This window comes from Lytechinus pictus, chromosome 1 (assembly GCF_037042905.1).
Source record: "Lytechinus pictus isolate F3 Inbred chromosome 1, Lp3.0, whole genome shotgun sequence".
In the NCBI taxonomy this organism is placed as follows: Eukaryota; Metazoa; Echinodermata; class Echinoidea; order Temnopleuroida; family Toxopneustidae; genus Lytechinus; species Lytechinus pictus.
The window spans coordinates 25,529,922-25,548,812 of NC_087245.1; the positions used below are offsets into that span (position 1 = coordinate 25,529,922).

Below are 18,891 nucleotides of genomic sequence, written 5' to 3' on the forward strand. Positions count from 1 at the left end.
GAAAAGATTGCCATCCCCTCAACAATTTTGTTACACAATTATTACAGTGAAAAGCTTTTGCAGAAACTTTTCAAGACTCATTTTTATCAAGGCTTAGGCAACTTTTGAGACCAAACTTGCAATGCCTGAATACATGGTCCAAAGTAAGTGCATGCCAGACCCCAAACTGCTCAAAAATGTGATTTTATCAACAACTCCAATTCAAAATCTGTGTCTAGCAAAAATAGGTAATTATTCTTACTTCCACTTTTAAAAACTAATGAATATGTTTATTTTGTCTCATCTCGGCTGAGATTGTCTTAGACCTAACACTGATTATTCTAAATTCTCATAAAAAATGAATATCTCTTAAACTCTTACCTGAGCTTTGATCGTCTGATTCCTCATCTGAAGATTCATCTTCATTCCCACTATCTGTTGATTCAGGCCTTCTTCTCCGTTTCTTATCTTTCTTTTTCTTCTTCTTTCTCTTTCTTTCCTCTTCCTCATTATCCTCACTGCTACTTTCATGTCTCTTCTTCTTCTTCTTTTTCGTCCTTCTGTCTTCTTCCGGACTTTCTTCGCTGCTACTTTCTCCCTCCTCTTCCTCACTATCACTCTCATCACTGTCACTCTCTTCTAAGGGCTGTTGCTGCTGCATGATCTGTCGTTGAAAGTTCTTGAGATGATCACGAAGGTTATCCCTGCAAAAGATAATCAATCACTAAGGTTGTCTCTAAAGAATAATCAGTCATGCTTCAATAATTGCTGCTTGATCTTATTTGATTGTTATTATAATAACAAACTATCAGCCAAAATCACATCATTTCAGTAGCTTTAACTGCAATTGCATACTTGTTATTGTTAAAAGTATTTATGAAATGGATCCCTGAAGTTGGGTGTTCTTGAGAAGACAAATAGGTTATAAAGGAAAATTAATCATTATATATATATATATATATATAAAAGAGTATTTTGGCCTGCATGATTTGCCTCTGTAATATCAGAGCATACTGCACAAAGCTTTGAAAACTGATGAATTCTCCATAGGCATATGTACAAACTTACTATGTAATATCGTGTTATATTGCAGGGTCTCATCAATATAGATTAACTAAAAACTCAAATAATTATTTCGGATTGATTTTCTTTATGAGATACCAGAAACATTCTGCTTGTATATTCTGCATGCTAGGGTGAATATTGCACTCATCTTCAGTTCGTACATTATTAGCCAAACTTGTTGGTTATTTTTCGGTATCACATGAAGAGCCATCCACTATTATATTATTATCAATCATAATTAACCATAGTCTAGTAACTGATGCATGATCTGGCACTGAATTTATAGAAATTTAATATGAATTTCAAGAATTAGAATTGGAATATTTTTAATATTATTATTTGAACCTTCATTGATCTAGAATTACCTTTAAATTTGATTATGTGATGTGAAATTCATTCCAAATTAGTCAAAACTGAGTCAAAACATGTAATTACTGTTAAAAGTATAACAGATTTGAACATTTCTTATCCATTTGACTGGATGGGGCAAAACCACTTCCCAAAAGTCACTGAAAATTTACATACATATGAATTTAGATGAATTAGATGTGACCTGAAACTCATGCCATATGACCAATGACACCTGGGTCCCTTTTCATTAAGACTTGTTATAATAATAAATGCAAGATTTCTATAACAAAATTACTATCAGCCAATCAGATTGAATGATTTCAATAGCTTATGAAGGGACAGTGATTTTCCGCGATCGCGGAAAACGGACAGAATTCATGGAAAGTGGCATTTCAAACGGAAAATCACGGAAAACATATTTTTCCTCAGAATACACGGAACAGCAACAGAAATTACTCCAAAATCTCAACAAAATAGGAATATTAAATGGCCACAAAACACGATCTCACTTCACTACAAAGTATGACAATCCACACATCGTGACTGCTCCGTACCCCTCACCCGCGCCGCGCCCCGGCCCTTGGCCGACGGCGGGGTCGGCCATATCGAAAACATTCACATGCACACATCGTTTGATTTAACAACACGGTCGTGTGTTGCTGCCCTCTACGTTTGAAGATGTAACAGCACGATATTCCGGTCTTGAAATCGAAAATGGCGGATAGGCTAAAGTCGTTGACTGCTCAAAACGATGTCCAAAAAAACCCCCAAAATTTTCGATAAAATTTCATTCAACTGTAAACTAATGCTAATAATGTGAAAGGTGAGGATCTATTCATGTTAATGTGTTTGTCAAAATATTTTGTGTACCCCTATAGATCCGATTAGAGCGGATTCTACTGCATTTGTGGTACAGTGACAGGAAGAGCGCTCAACCTGTTGGCAGCTCCTCTATCTGCTCTCTATTTCTTTGCTTAATTCGAGTGACTTTTGTTGTTATCTGGAACCAAATTATCAACAGTGGATTTGAATTCATCTATAGATTGTTCTGGACAAGTTTTGTTGAATTTGAGTCACAGGTTTTAAAGATCTGGACTTGTACTTTTCTTACTTCCAACTTCACACTGCTGTAATGTAGCCATGTTGTTGATCTTGCACAGTGTACTCAGTAGTATTGATACTCACTCAAGCCTGATTATCACCTTTACCAATGCCCTATTGTAAAGGACAAGCAGGACTGTCCACAACAATGGATGCAGTCAAGTGTTTTACAATTGTGTTTCTTCTTGGACTGTGCCTTGGACATGATAATGGTCAGCATTTTATCAAACATGTACTTAAGCCTACATGTACTGTACCACAACCGTTCTTGTCCACTTCTGCATGTGTTAGGAGATTCTACGGTAGACGAATTAACTATTACCCGAATTCAGATGCTTCTTACCAAATATCCCTTTTGAAGGATGGCGATATTAGTCCTAATCCTGGGCCTGATGTTGGTTGCGGCAGCTGTGATACAGCGCCAAAGACTATTACCTATACCAGGGAACAGTTGTATGATGTCGCCCATCATGATATTTGCCACCAGCGTCTATCTCCTGTACTGTGGAAGAAGCTTACTACCCTTGGAATCTCGCACAAGAAGAGAACAAAACGTAGTAAGAGAACATGGATGAAAAGGAGGAATAAGATCTTGCGATCATCTTTATCCACTTTCCCGGATGATAAATCTCCTACTAAAGACACTTCATTGACCTGCATTTCATCTGGTGAGGCAGACTTTAGTCTTGTATGTAATAAAGGTCTGAAGAAAGGAAATCAGACTGTAATTGGCCTTTGGAATGCACGTTCTTTGAGCAATAAAACAGTGTGCACATGTGATCTAATCCTGGATAACAACCTTGACGTACTAGTTGTCACAGAGTCATGGCTCACAGGAGATTGCAGGGATGACACTGTTATAGCTGACTTAAAGTCAACGCTTCCCAATTATGAAATCATACATTGTCCTCGAAAGACCTCTAGAGGAGGAGGCATATGTGTCATCCATCGATCATCTGCCACCACATCCGTAAAGGAAATACACAAGTTTTCATCTTTCGAGCTCCTGGACCTTAGCATCCGTTTCTCACCGTCGTCAGTTCTGCATCTGTATGCAGTTTATCGACCGCCACCTTCTTCTTCGAACAAACTGACTTGCGGAATGTTCACATCTGAATTCTTCACTCTCTTGGAGTCTGCAGCTATCGATGATAATTGTCCCCTAATAGTTGGGGACTTCAACATTCATGTTGATAACACTAGTGCAAGCTATGTAAGAACCTTCCTTGGTTCTCTGGACTCACTTGGATTTCAGCAGCATGTTCAGGAGCCAACTCACCGTGCTGGACATACCATAGACTTAATCATTTCAAGGAGAGTTGATGACATAGTCTCTGGTATCCATCTTCTGTCCAACCTGCCTTCTGATCATTCTGCTGTCATTGCAACAATTAAGACTGAAAGTTCTGGGAATCCAAGGAAGCGGATCACGTACAGGAAGTTACAGAGTATAGATATCTGCTCCTTCAGACAAGACATTTTGAATTCATTAGTCATGTCTTTGTTATCGTCTTGTCCTACAGCATCTGTAAACATGTATAATATGAAATTGTTGGATCTCCTCAATAAGCATGCTCCTGTAGAAAGTAAGGTCATCACAATCAAGCCCAAAGCTCCATGGTATAGTGAAGAAATCAAGGAAGCGAAGAGGTGCAGACGTCGTGCTGAGCGACTGATGCTGAAATCTGGACTTTGTATTCATAAACAGCTTTACAGGCAGGAATGTGACTCTTACTACAGTAAACTCTTTGAGGCTAAGTCAAGCTACTTCAAAGGTGAGATCGCGGGATCAGATTCAAAGCAGCTGTTCCAGATCGTGAAGAAATTGTCTTCACCTCTGCAGTCCACCACACTTCCTGATCATGACTCTGATGAGGACCTTGCCAACAGATTTGGGGAGTTCTTCGAGAATAAGGTCGCGTCTATCATTTCTTCATTCAACGTCCCTTTTTCTGATGATCTATTACTGCCTTCTCAGACTGGGATTTCACATGACTCCAACCTTTCAGAATTTGACCTTGTTTCTGAAATGCAGGTTAAGCGTGTCATCAAGTCACTTCCTTCGAAATCTTGTAGCTTGGATCCCCTCCCAACTTGGCTAGTGAAGGCATGCCTCGACGAACTCCTGCCTGTTATAACTCTCATCATGAACCTTTCCATATCATCTGGTGTTGTTCCTGAGTCTTTTAAAACAGCCTGTGTTTTGCCACTTTTGAAAAAACCAAGCCTGGAAACTAATGATTTCAAGAACTACAGACCTATTGCTAATTTGCCATTTCTTAGTAAAGTTCTTGAAAGAATTGTTGCTGCTCAGCTCCGAACTCACCTTGATGAAAAAGGGCTGTTTCCACCAAATCAGTCAGCTTATCGCCACTTTCATTCTACTGAAACGGCCCTGTTAAAGGTTCAGAATGATCTTCTGCTTGCTGTGGATAAAGGACAAGAGGCTGTTCTTATCCTTTTGGATTACTCAGCTGCGTTTGACACGCTGGACCATGGTGTTCTTCTTCAACGTTTGGAACATGATTACGGCTTCAGTGGAACTGTTCTTCTTTGGTTGGAATCCTACCTTGCCGGACGAAGCCATAAGGTTGTCGTGAATGGTTCATTTTCTAAACCCTTTTCTCTGCCCTATGGTGTCCCGCAAGGCTCCGTTATCGGACCTCTCTTGTATATCCTATATACTGGTCCTTTAGGAAGGATTATCAACTCTCATACAGGTATCCAGTATACTACCTATGCTGATGATACTCAGATATATCTCACCATGAAGCCAGCGGATCGAGGAGTTGCTGTTCAAAGACTGTCTGCCTGTATTGCTGATATCAAGCGTTGGTCATTCGACAACAAGGTTCAGCTCAATGAACTAAAAACTGAGATGCTGCATGTTTTCTCTAGGTTTAGGAGTTCAGGTCATTTACCTTGTTTAGATTTTCTCGCTGGAAATATCAGTGGTTCAGATACTGTAAGGGATCTTGGAGTTATTATTGATAACAACTTGACCCTTAACCAGCATATCAGAAATGTTTGTCGTTGTGCATCATGGGGTATTTGTAAGATAGGGAAGTTAAGAAAGTATCTTGATAAATCATCTACTGAACGTATAGTACATGCCTTTGTATCATCCCATTTAGATTATTGTAATGCTTTACTTGCTGGTTTACCTCAATCTAGTATAGCCTCCCTTCAAAGAATTCAAAATACTGCAGCTAGATTGGTAACCCTCACTAAGAAATTTGAACATATCACCCCTATTCTCTACTCCCTCCATTGGCTTCAGGTTCATAATAGAATTATTTTCAAGCTCCTTCTCCTTGTCTATAAAATCATCCATGGTCTCGCCCCATCCTACCTTCAAAATCTTATCTCTCTCTGTCACTCATCCTCTGCAACTCAACGTCTCCGATCTTCTTCTACTGCTCACCTTCGACTATCTCTAGGACCCCGCACTTTTACCCGTTATGGCGATCGTGCTTTTTCTGCTCTTGCCCCTAAACTCTGGAACAATCTCCCCATCTCCATCCCTAATGCATCCACTGTCGAATCTTTCAAAACACTCCTCAAATCTTACCTCATTAAGCAGTCCTCTTAATTCCATATCCTGTTCTCTTTCACTGTATTTTGCTACCTCTTTTTTCTCTTTCCAATGCGCTTAGAAACTGTTGTATTAAGCGCTATATAAATGTTAATTATTGTTATTATTATTATACAAATTTTGACCAGCGCGAGTAATGTTATATTGCTACTGAATGGGTAAACGGAAGTGTCCATTTTCCGTGTACGTAAAGTCTATGGGGAAACGGAATTTCCGTTTTCTGACATGCTGAAACGGAATTTAAGATTTTCTGAAACGGAAAAGGCAATTTTTTGAAACGGAAAATCACTGTCCCTACTTATAAATTATTGATGTAAATTTGTTATTGTAATAAGTTTTATGAAACCCTGACGGCATTTCAAAAACTTAACCTTGTTAACATGTCATATTGATGAAGCAGTAACCATCAAATAGACAGTGTCTGTTTCTCACTTCTGCTATGCAGGCAAGACAAAAACTACGTATGTAATCTATGAATTCTCAATAAAAAGATTGAATAACTTACGTTAGACCGCCAAGTCCTATGGTGGTGAAGAAATTGATGGCGAACCTAGTATGAGCAGGGTTGTTTCTAGGTAACATTCCTTCAAAGAATGGCATTAGGGTCCTGTATGGAAGTAATATAATGTTTGGGAATTGTTAAGGAAGCCACATAAGTATAATCAAATACAAACAAAAAAGGCATATTACACAGTTTTAATACCAAAGCTGACACTAAGTATACAATGACGTCAACGGTGTCTCAACCAATAATTTGAGAATAACATCTTTTTTCCAGAAATAATAGATAAAAGATAGTATTTCAGCGTGTTCATAAAAGCAAAGGGAAATCAGTTCACGATTAAGGCCAGAAATAGCTCTTTTTTTTTAATTTTCAAATTGCTGTACACTTTGCAAAGTGACGTTGGTGTTTGAAGATTGATAATTTCTTGTAATCAGCCGATGTACTTACGCATCTTTGAGTCTGTCGTTGAGTTTTGGGAGTCCCATGTACTCGGATAATTCTTGGAAGAGGATCTTAATGAAGATACGACTAGATGATGTAGTTTCTTCCTCATTCAGATGAATACAATCAATCACCTGTGTAATGAGCAATAACCAACATCAGGAAAGATGCTTTTACACCCGCCCAATCGGAAATCCCACCAAGATCAGAAAATACAATATAAAACAAACTACTTTACTAGTAATATCCCTGAATAATTATTACCCTCAAGTTAGTTAATGTAGGTAGTTTTCAAGATTATATCAACTTCTACAGGAATTTCTCCAAGGTCACAAGGATTCACATGTGATATAAAAATACACGATCTTTAGACACAAGGCAAAGATGAAAATATCTACAACTAGCTCTTAACTATGGGAACTTTATCTGGTTGACGTAGATGATACCGGTAATGCAATATCAGGGGTCTGAGTGATAACCAATAAATTAAAGCTGAAAAACGCTGAAGAGCATTAAAAAAATGCTGAAGATGAAAGAGCTCATGTACTTTCGTACAGGTGAAAGGTAAAATAAGCTGAATTCAAAGTAAAAACCAAGGCAAAATTAGCTGAAATCATCTAAAAAGCTGACTTCTGACACCCCTGTATATGGTATTTAGAGGCCTGATATAGTTCTCATGATTTACAGGTATTCTTGTGATCGAGTGGGTATGAACATGTCAGAGAAAAATAATTCTAGCAAGTACTGGTATAATCCTATGAAGATGGAAAGACAAAGAGGGAGAAATATGAAGGTTTTGAAATTAATGAATTACCATGATTGACTTTGCAGTAATAACTGAATATAGTGCCATTATATTGGTAGTAAATAATAAAATATTTATGAGGCGTTCACATACCGTCCACGAGATAGCATCGGTGTAGAGAAGATGAGAGAAGAACTTTGCAACATTCCTCAGTTTGTTTGTATCCAAGCGATGACAAGTCTCATACTGTTCAGCAAACACCGATTCATATTCCCTCACATACTCCTGTTTTAGCTGACAGAACCTCTGCAATACGGAAAATTACATGTAGTTGAAGGTATCAGGGGAGCGTTTCATGAAAGGACTTGTCGGACGTTTTATCCGACAAGTCCCATTTTATCCGACAGTTACCATAGTAACAGTACCTCTCAACCAATCAACATCAGAGAAAGATGTCAGATCTGACAACTTGTCGGATGAAAATGTTGATGAAACACTCCCCAGGGGAGCGTTTCATGAAAGGACTTGTCGGACGTTTTATCCGACAAGATCCATTTTATCCGACAGTTACCATAGTAACAGTACCTCTCAGCCAATCAACATCAGAGAAAGATGTCAGATCTGACAACTTGTCGGATGAAAATGTTGATGAAACTAAGCTTGTAACCGATTTTGCAATCGGCAACCGATTCCATTCGATTTCACAACAATCGGCGATCACTTGCCGATCTTCGATCATGCCCCTTGAAGGAAAAAATCGGATATAAAAAATCGGCATACCTGTAGATCTAGTTACAGTGCGGTCAGAACATATTTCAAGATTGTTCTTGCAGATGTGCTAGCTATTTAGAGCTTTTTAACAATCGAATAGTTCGAACAATCGAGATTCCTAGAATGTCAGAAATGACTCATAAAAGGTTGACCTACTTATGATTACCTACCGGTAGCTGCGCTGACTGGTATGGCGGGAGTGTAACTTGGAATGAATGTATTGTATAATATACAAACAATGAACATGTACTTGTACTGTGTTTGTCATTTATCCCGCCCATGAGTGCACACAATGGCCAATAGCAATGGAGTTTGAGAGCTGTATGTGACTGCATGGGTGCATGAATGTGTTGTATGCATTATGTATGCTAGTGCTTATGCTGATAAATCCCGCCCATAAGTGAATACAATGGACCAATAGCAAGGGAGTTTGAAAGCTGTGTGTGACTGCATGAATGTGTTGTACGCATTATGTATGCTAGTGCTTACGCTGATAAATCCCGCCCATGAGTGAATACAATGGACGAATGACAAGGGAGTTTGAGAGCTATGTGTGACCGCGTGGGTGTAGGAATGTATTGTGTGTATTACGTATGCTAGTGCTTGCGCTAATTTTTGTCATAATCCCGCCCATGAGTGCACACAATGGCCAATAGCAATGGAGTTTGAGAGCTGTATGTGACTGCATGGGTGCATGAATGTGTTGTATGCATTATGTATGCTAGTGCTTATGCTGATAAATCCCGCCCATAAGTGAATACAATGGACCAATAGCAAGGGAGTTTGAAAGCTGTGTGTGACTGCATGAATGTGTTGTACGCATTATGTATGCTAGTGCTTACGCTGATAAATCCCGCCCATGAGTGAATACAATGGACGAATGACAAGGGAGTTTGAGAGCTATGTGTGACCGCGTGGGTGTAGGAATGTATTGTGTGTATTACGTATGCTAGTGCTTGCGCTAATTTTTGTCATAATCCCGCCCATGAGTGCACACAATGGCCAATAGCAATGGAGTTTGAGAGCTGTATGTGACTGCATGGGTGCATGAATGTGTTGTATGCATTATGTATGCTAGTGCTTATGCTGATAAATCCCGCCCATAAGTGAATACAATGGACCAATAGCAAGGGAGTTTGAGAGCTGTGTGTGACTGCATGAATGTGTTGTACGCATTATGTATGCTAGTGCTTACGCTGATAAATCCCGCCCATGAGTGAATACAATGGACGAATGACAAGGGAGTTTGAGAGCTATGTGTGACCGCGTGGGTGCAGGAATGTATTGTGTGTATTACGTATGCTAGTGCTTGCGCTAATTTTTGTCATAATCCCGCCCATGAGTTCACACAATGGACGAATAGCAAGGGAGCAAGTGAGAAATGTATATGAATGCTGGGTGCATGGATGTGTTGTATATGCTAGTCAATGCCCTGCTTAAATCCCGCCCATAAGTGCACACACGGCCTAGGTACATAGCAAGGGAGTTTGAGAGCAGTGTGTATGGATGTGTTGCGTGTTGTATGTATAATGTAAGCCATACTTGCAGTGATATATTGTCATTAATCCAGCCAGTGAGCCAACTCAAAGAATAGCACTGTTAGCAGTGTCAATCAAACCCACCACGTGCACATGCCAAAAGGTAGTGTAAAGAATTTTGCGCTAGCCCGTTGAGTCTGGGCGGTTCCAGTTCTCGGCTATGCCACAAAACTATCTTGTATTGTGTGAATGCTTGCGCGCATTGCGTAATTCACTGATATTGTTGAGTGGGTGGGTATACAAAAAGATCGATACTGAGGCGTGACTTAACTTTTCCCAGAACTGATTCGGAGAAATGATGTACCAAGTAAGCTATTATAACAAAATGGGTGTACTTTGGAATGGTTATTGGGCGTGGCTGTAATCACATATTATAATGAGCGAACTTAGCTGAGCTCAGCTTCACATAAACATACTTATAAAAGATGTCCCGCCGATCGTTCATTGACCTGTGATCTACGAGAATTATTTTCCTTTGCGACTGCTCGGAAGATGCGTCATTCGTTTATCTTTCTAATAAAAATCACTCATTTTATTGTTAAGCAGTTAAACCTCAAAACCCTTTAAAAGCATGTTCCAAACGATCGCGCATGTCGACTACTTCCATTCCTAAACATTCGTCTTTGTGACTTTGTCAGGAAGATGCGCGCGACCGCGAACAAAATGTTGATGTATTCCTTTGTTTTTAAACATCGCCGATTCGATTTTCGATTCGATTTCGATTTTAGAAGCTTAACTGCCGATCCGATTTTCGATCTGATTTTTGATCCGATTTACAACATTAGATGAAACACTCCCCTGGTCTGCATATATATCTTTTTACATTATTCCAATAATAAATTGTTGCATTATTTAGTATAATCAAAGATGTAATAATGCTTCTGAAAATCATCTTTGGTGGCAGGGGCATAATAAAATCAAAACATGGACACTGTTGGCCAGTAAAAACAACTGATTGAGCAAACATCATATTGCCTATTCCCTCAAAACGCACAATAATCTTTTTCTATGCAAATACAGCAGAAAAAACAATGTACTTTAACCTCATTCGTTCATCTGTACTTGTATAATCACAATAATCTGCTTTTATCTGCTACCAAGTAGTTGGATTTTAATATGTCCCGCAAACAAATGTATGCACTTTCTCCACTCCCTGGGTAGCATTCAAAGCATAAAAAGCTAAAATAACTACATTGGCTTTCATATTCAATAATACCAGGTACCTGTTCATCACCCATGTTTAGATAATGTAGCGAAGGATTGATGCCTTCCCTAAGGATACTAGAGACATTATGATACATGTATAATCCTCTTGAAAGGTGAGTCAGGAAAATAAAAAAGATACCTCCACAATAGATGTACACATATTCTGTTTCAAGCCTAATGGTTTATTGCATACAAAATTAATACAAGCTGCACAGCCAAAAGGCAGAAATAAGCATGCTTACAATAAAAGTATTTACAGGTCTATAAATGAAAGTAACAATAGTGAGATAGAGTGAGATTGAAAAAAAAATTACCTGTCCCAATAGTCCAAAGAATTTCTCATATGTCCTCTGTTGGGCACAGCAATCCAGTATCATCAGACATACTTCTTTCTGCATTGCAAAAGAAAGAAAACCGAAATCATATCTAGGGAACTTGTACAAGAATATACAATATAATGATAATAAGAATAGTAATAATAAGAAAGAACTATATTTTTAGGCCTCATAATATGTAACACTTTCCATTCCTTTTTTTAATAAAAACCAATGTGTCACTTGTCAAAGAAACAACAGGAGAAATAAAACAAGACTACTCAATACATAAAATGACAATATTTTGATTAGATTTTGCAAAGTTTTGATGAAACTTTATCAAACTCCATGTGTTGTGTGATATAGATTTCCCCTAATGCAATTTTCTCAAGAAATTGAAAGTGATGTTATTTGTGCAGTAAATATATTATCAGACACATCATTTCATTCCCCATTCCATAAAGAAACATATCATTATTCATCTTGTTCCATTAAAAAATTTGAATTTATGGAATTTATATTACATGATATATGGGGAGCTGTTGACATCACAAATAACAAATTCAACATATTCTTAACTTTTTTATTCTTTGATGGATTTAATCAAAGAATCACCAATATTTTCTCAATTTTTTGTGCTCTTATCAAAACCACTTATCATCGGAGTAAACTTCGCCTTTAATGAAGTGTTTTATTGAAAAGTTTGTGGTACCTCTTGGCCGGGTTTCAACTCCATCTTAAGCATCTTATGAGCACACTCTTCAAAGTCCAGACTAGACTGAATGGTGAGGTAGATGATACGTCTGAGGGCTGTCAGGTTTGTCTCGGTGTTATCTTTGATCTCCATCTTTTCTTGCTCTAGATGTTATAGAAATAAGGTCGGGCAAAAATAAGGGATGAAAAGAGGAAAAAGGGTGAGGGGGGTATCTGTAAAATGTTAATCAAATTATGCAAAAAACAAAACAGAGCAATGGACATTGGTTACGGTTCTAAACTAAAGAAATAATTCAGATCAAGAAACCATTGTCTTTGTATTTGAGTAAAGTTTTTCTTGGATTAATAGGTCAGCATTTGGCATCTCATTTCAAATATACAAATAATGCACAAGAGAGTGTATGTTGAGAGGAAATACGGCCCATTCAAGGATATTTGCAATGAATTAAAGAGAAATTCCAGTATTTGCAGTAAACACTGATTTCATGAGAAAGTCTGTAAAACAAGGCTTAATTGTCAGTATATCATCGAGGATCTAGATCTGGTACAGTTACATAAACTGAACTTTGTGAAATCTTGAAATCTACGCTGAAAAATGTTCACACTGAAGATCACCAACACAGATAGGCACACGTGGGACAGTGTATTATTATTGCTAAAATAAAGACCCGACGGAAGTGACCGAATCCGCGCTTATTTTGCTTATTTCTCAGCAATTACACAATTTCTTCCAGAATCCTTTGGCACATATTTTTTATTTATACAAACAGACACTTAGGTGGTCATTATATTAGATTCTGTAAAAAGTCATTTTTAGATCGTTACCAAAACTGGAATTTATCTTTAACACGACACTAGGGTCAAGTGCCTGTGCACCTCACTTTCGATATGTAAGATCCGAGCGTTGCCCTGACATTAAGATTGCAGATCTGTGCAATGATTGTTTAACGAAGCAGGTTGGTAATATGAATTTTCATACAAGTGGAATGCCCCTGGCAGTTTCGCCTGCATTACGCAATGCAATATAGAAGCTGTGATGGCTTTACGAAATTAAAATATCACACATTTTGTCTTCTTTTTTATCGTCCTAGCGATGAATATTTGATTAAATAATCCAAAACAATAACAAAAATATAACACTACTGCAATAAAGTTTCTATAGTCAAGGCTTGATTTTTAGGTCCTTTTCTTTTTTTTCTCTCTCTTTTGGCTTACTAGTAAAGATCATCACCTAATCAATATTCAGAACTGAAGCTGATAGCTCAGCAGCTAGTGAGATTCATCGAAGGGGCCAACTTTCATTTCAAACTGGGTGCTAAATTGGCCTACAACCAACACAAAGCATCCAACACCAAACTTAATAGCGTACAATGTGTTTACCTTCTTCATCTTGCTCATCAGAATCTTCTTCGCTTGATCCACTCTCGCTTCCTGATTCGGAATCTTCACTGCCTTCATCTAAGATATCTTTACGAATTGCTTTGTATTTCTCTTCATTCTCCAGAAACTCTGGGTCGGCCTTGAAAACATCTGGATAGAAAAAGAAAAATTTGTTTATGTTAATCTAAACTGGAAATATCACTCCCACCCTATACAATAGCCATTGGTGAGGAACAATGGTAGAACAGATGCCATTGCCATGTCAACATCATAACTTGCCATTGCCACAACAACAGTTTCTGACACAAGTCAAAATGTGCCTGGCATTCTTAATACCAAGACAAACATGCATCATGAGCATTTTGCAAAAATGAGGCAGTATATTTTTTTCCTGATTCATTGCCAATATATGCCATTACCAATTGGAAAATATCACTATCATGTTATAATGAAGCTCTTCTCCCAAAAAGATGCAAACGGAAGATAACATTACATTCAAACACACACAAAAATAAAAACATGACCATCTAATGCACTTAGTCATTTAGGCAGTCAGTCATCCAAAGTTAAAATTTGGTTTTGTCCCCATGAAATGAGGGGTGGCAGGATTGACCTCACATTTGCATCAATCACTGTTATCCCCTCCTTCCACTTTGCATGATTAAGTACATCCTCTATCCTCAACCCAAGTCTCCAACTGTCCTCCTCCTCTATTAAGCTATAATACAAACCCATACTAAAGAATCAAAACAGAGTCTTGTCTGAATAATAAAAAAAAATTGTGGAATTAAGCAACTTACTGAGTATATCTTCCGTATTGTAGTCATCTTCAAGAGTGAGTAGATGAGTGTACTGGTCATCTTCTTCCACCAGATCCAGTTCTTCAATGACCGCAGGGAAGTCCTTGAAGCCATCCTTACGATTGGCAAAGATCACCTCCACCATGTACTGAACTCTCTTCTCAATCCCAGCTTCATGAAGGATGCTACGCAGTCGTTCAAAGATCGCTGTAATAGAGAGCATACACTAATGTTTCTATGTGCCAGGCATTCAGTTCATTATCAGAATCTATGTCCAACTCCAATAAATCAATGAATTAGTGATAAGCTGATTGCTTTCCTTGAAAAAATATAATATTAAATTCAATATTGAATATTAAACATCAAATATTCATAATAACTTATGAGTGATCAAAAAATATTTTTGAACTTCTCATTTCCTATCTTTTCAAAAGAAATATCACTATTCCATGCCTACAGCTCTTAGTAAGGAATGCAGTGGTTTAATATGTAAATTATTATCATTAATACAGAGAGACAAAGTGATTAATATCTTGATAATTCTATATACATAATTGTTAGTTTTTGTTTTGTCTTACCCATGATTCCTCTTGGAGAAAGTTCGGTGATTTTTTGACCAACTTCCTTGAGAAATCCTACAGCTACTTCAACACTGTCATCAGTAGCTTGCTCTAACAATAGTGTTAAGATCTCAAGAGAAACTACTTCATGCGCCTAAAGAAAAAGGAAAAAAAAAATAACCCAATCACAATTAGGTCTTCAAATTTCATCACTGTAGTTATTTTCTATTAATGATAAATTAGAAAAGTATGTGGGCTGTTTCTTAAGATTTATTTTTAAAATAATATTGGAATGTTGACAAGTATTCCTCTCTTAGATCACTTTAAATTAATTGATAGACTATTGTTTCTGAAAACAGCTTTGATAGCATTCATGGTCATGAAAAGAATGATTAGAGCTGGCATATTAAACAGCATTTGCAACCATCATCATCATCATCATCATTATCATTATCACCATCACCATCATCATCCACCTTATCATCATCATCATCATCATCATCATCATCACCAGTATTGTCATTGTCATCAACATCACCGTTGTCAACATACATGTACATGTAACCATGACCATCTTCTATTACCCTCATCATCATCATCAATGTCACTATCATTATCATTGCAATGATCACCATCACAATAAAAAGAGAATGTATCTTACCACTTGCTGGTTGACCAAGTGAGCAATAAACCTGGTTGATGACAGACAAAGTTTCTTGTCATTACGGCGATACCCTTTCTTGAAATTAGTGATGAGCCTGCGCAGGATCAGTTCTCCATTTTGAGGAAACTAGAAAAGGAGAGGATAAAGATTAAGAATCATAATTATAATCGTTTCTACTGATTGTGCAACAAAAATGAAATTTCATTGAATTCTCACAAAACGACAATTACACAATGGATGACTTTAATCTAGTGAAATCTAAGGTTCATTTTTATCTACTAGAAATTATTGGCACGAATAAGCTGATGAGAAAGATCATTTAACAATGGAAATGATTTACCTAAATTGGAAGTCCACTCAGAAGCCAAAATAATTTGCAATAAAAACAATAGAACAAGAAAAGCAAACCAGTGAAAGCACCAATAGATGAAGATGTGGTGACTGAAAATTTGAGGTGGTAGATTTGCCTTGACTAATAAATGATAACTACTACAAACAACTATGGTTGGCAGGTGATTATAAGGTTTAGTTCCACTAGATTCTAGACTCTATGGCCCGTATTCTGAAGTCAGGTTTAATCTAAACTCTGGTCTAAAGTTGTGGTTCAACCAACCAAAGCCAATTGTGACTCACTTGACTCTCAAATCAATCTTAACTGTCTGGGAACGACATAAATACGATAACTGTCTTCACCATTAAGGAATCAGGAAATAGCACAGTAAACATAAGAAACATACCATGTGAACAAATTTTGGCATGTTTAGAGCAGTGGTCTAAGTTCAGAATGCGGGCCCATGACAATTGATGAGGATCATGTATTTTATAGATAGATCCACTGGTGGGTCTTACCTTTGTATTGATGATGGCTATAAATGCCGCATATACATGTGTGAAGGTGGGAGAGGCAGCCTGGGCATCAATTACTGCTTTAGCTAACCAACCACTGAAAAGAACAATTAATATGAGAACATCAATTACTGCTTTAGCTAACCAACCACTGAAAAGAACAATTAATATGAGAACACCAATTACTGCTTTAGCTAACCAAGCACTGAAAAGAACAATTAATATGAGAACACCAATTATTGCTTTAGCTAACCAACCACTGAAAAGAACAATTAATATGAGAACACCAATTATTGCTTTAGCTAACCAACCACTGAAAAGAACAATTAATATGAGAACACCAATTACTGCTTTAGCTAACCAACCACTGAAAAGAACAATTAATATGAGAACACCAATTACTGCTTTAGCTAACCAACCACTGAAAAGAACAATTAATATGAGAACACCAATTACTGCTTTAGCTAACCAACCACTGAAAAGAACAATTAATATGAGAACACCAATTACTGCTTAAGCTAACCAACCACTGAAAAGAACAATTAATATGAGAACACCAATTACTGCTTTAGCTAACCAACCACTGAAAAGAACAATTAATATGAGAACACCAATTACTGCTTTAGCTAACCAACCACTGAAAAGAACAATTAAGATGAGAACACCAATTAGCTAACCAACCACTGAAAAGAACAATTAATGTGAGAACACCAATTACTGCTTTAGCTAACCAACCACTGAAAAGAACAATTACTATGAGAACACCAATTACTGCTTTAGCTAACCAACCACTGAAGAGAACAATTAATATGAGAACACCAATTATTGCTTTAGCTAACCAACCACTGAAAAGAACTATTAATATGAGAACACCAATTACTGCTTTAGCTAACCAACCACGGAAAAGAACAATTAATATGAGAACACCAATTACTGCTTTAGCTAACCAACCACTGAAAAGAACAATTAATATGAGAACACCAATTACTGCTTTAGCTAACCAACCACTGAAAAGAACAATTAATATGAGAACACCAATTACTGCTTTAGCTAACCAACGAATGAAAAGAACAATTAATATGAGAACACCAATTACTGCTTTAGCTAACCAACAAATGAAAAGAACAATTAATATGAGAACACCAATTACTGCTTTAGCTAATCAACCAATGAAAAGAACAATTAATATGAGAACACCAATTACTGCTTTAGCTAATCAACCAATGAAAAGAACAATTAATATGAGAACACCAATTACTGCTTTAGCTCACAAAACAATTCAGTTACCACCAGTTATAAATCCACTATGTGGCGATATAACAGCAACCACCCACCCCCCCCCCCCCCATAAATGTTTCAATGTTCAAATATACCCTTTTCCAACTAAAACTAATCAAATGTGGATAAAAGGGAATACCATTGGTTAGGGATGGCATCTTTCCTACTATTTCCCTCGAACTCTGGTGAGTGGGATTTGAATTAGAGGGTGATTTCTTGTTTAATAATCTTTCAAGGCAAATTTCCTCTCTGAAACACAGCAAAAACTTAATCATTCATAATATAATATTCATGAGGCAATAAATCATGGTCCCAATATGAGGTTTTCACTGAAGTTTAATGTAAAGTACATTACATTGTACATGCACTATGGTAATATTCTATATATTTGTCATTTCCAACAAGCTGGCATAAAACAAGCTTTGCAGGTTTTATAGATTTTATAGATTTACATACCGTCCTCGTACGATGTTGAGCTGTAGCATCTCTTGCACAATCAAGCCAAGATTGGAAATATTAGCCTTGTTTACCAGACCATTGATGCTCTTCTTCAAAGCTTCCCATGATATCCTCTGGTATGCTACACTGTAATGACAAATGAACAAGGGTTACAATGAATTATGAATTATTACAAGTTTGTACGACTGCATTTAATACAGGTGTGTCTATTTTTTTATTTTTTTTTGCAACAACGTTTAGTTACTCTGCTGCAACAGTGGAAGAATCAAGAGTCGCATAAAGCAATGATACCATAACATTACAGGCCAATACATTCAAGAAAGAAATGATCAAAATCACCTTGCTCAAGCGCTATCTAGATGAGTGTGCAGTATACCAACATGCTTGCAGTGAAACAAGCCTAAATCTTGAGACACAATATTTTTGTGGAACATTCTTTCTTGTAGATAAGTATAAATATTGTTTGCTCCATACATATATCTAAATTGTGTTAAACCTGGAATATATAAAACATATAATCACTAATTGATTTGAGGTGATAAGAAAAATTATCACTTCCTATCTATCCATCTATCTATC

General features: G+C 37.2%; 1 protein-coding gene across 1 annotated transcript in view; it reads right to left on the reverse strand.

Annotated features, from left to right (window-relative positions):
* The window catches only part of LOC129259866 (pre-mRNA-splicing factor CWC22 homolog), a 31,282-nt gene that overhangs the window by 5,275 nt on the left and 7,116 nt on the right, over positions 1 to 18,891 (reverse strand). Inside the window, exons 7-18 of the mRNA XM_064099030.1 lie at positions 18,310 to 18,438; positions 16,579 to 16,672; positions 15,727 to 15,855; positions 15,084 to 15,219; positions 14,506 to 14,712; positions 13,706 to 13,855; positions 12,324 to 12,469; positions 11,612 to 11,689; positions 7,936 to 8,088; positions 7,044 to 7,171; positions 6,597 to 6,698; positions 361 to 683 (exon numbers count right to left, since the gene is read on the reverse strand). Of these exons, the coding sequence (XP_063955100.1) occupies positions 361 to 683; positions 6,597 to 6,698; positions 7,044 to 7,171; positions 7,936 to 8,088; positions 11,612 to 11,689; positions 12,324 to 12,469; positions 13,706 to 13,855; positions 14,506 to 14,712; positions 15,084 to 15,219; positions 15,727 to 15,855; positions 16,579 to 16,672; positions 18,310 to 18,438 (1,775 nt within the window). The remainder of the gene's footprint in view (positions 1 to 360; positions 684 to 6,596; positions 6,699 to 7,043; positions 7,172 to 7,935; positions 8,089 to 11,611; positions 11,690 to 12,323; positions 12,470 to 13,705; positions 13,856 to 14,505; positions 14,713 to 15,083; positions 15,220 to 15,726; positions 15,856 to 16,578; positions 16,673 to 18,309; positions 18,439 to 18,891) is intronic.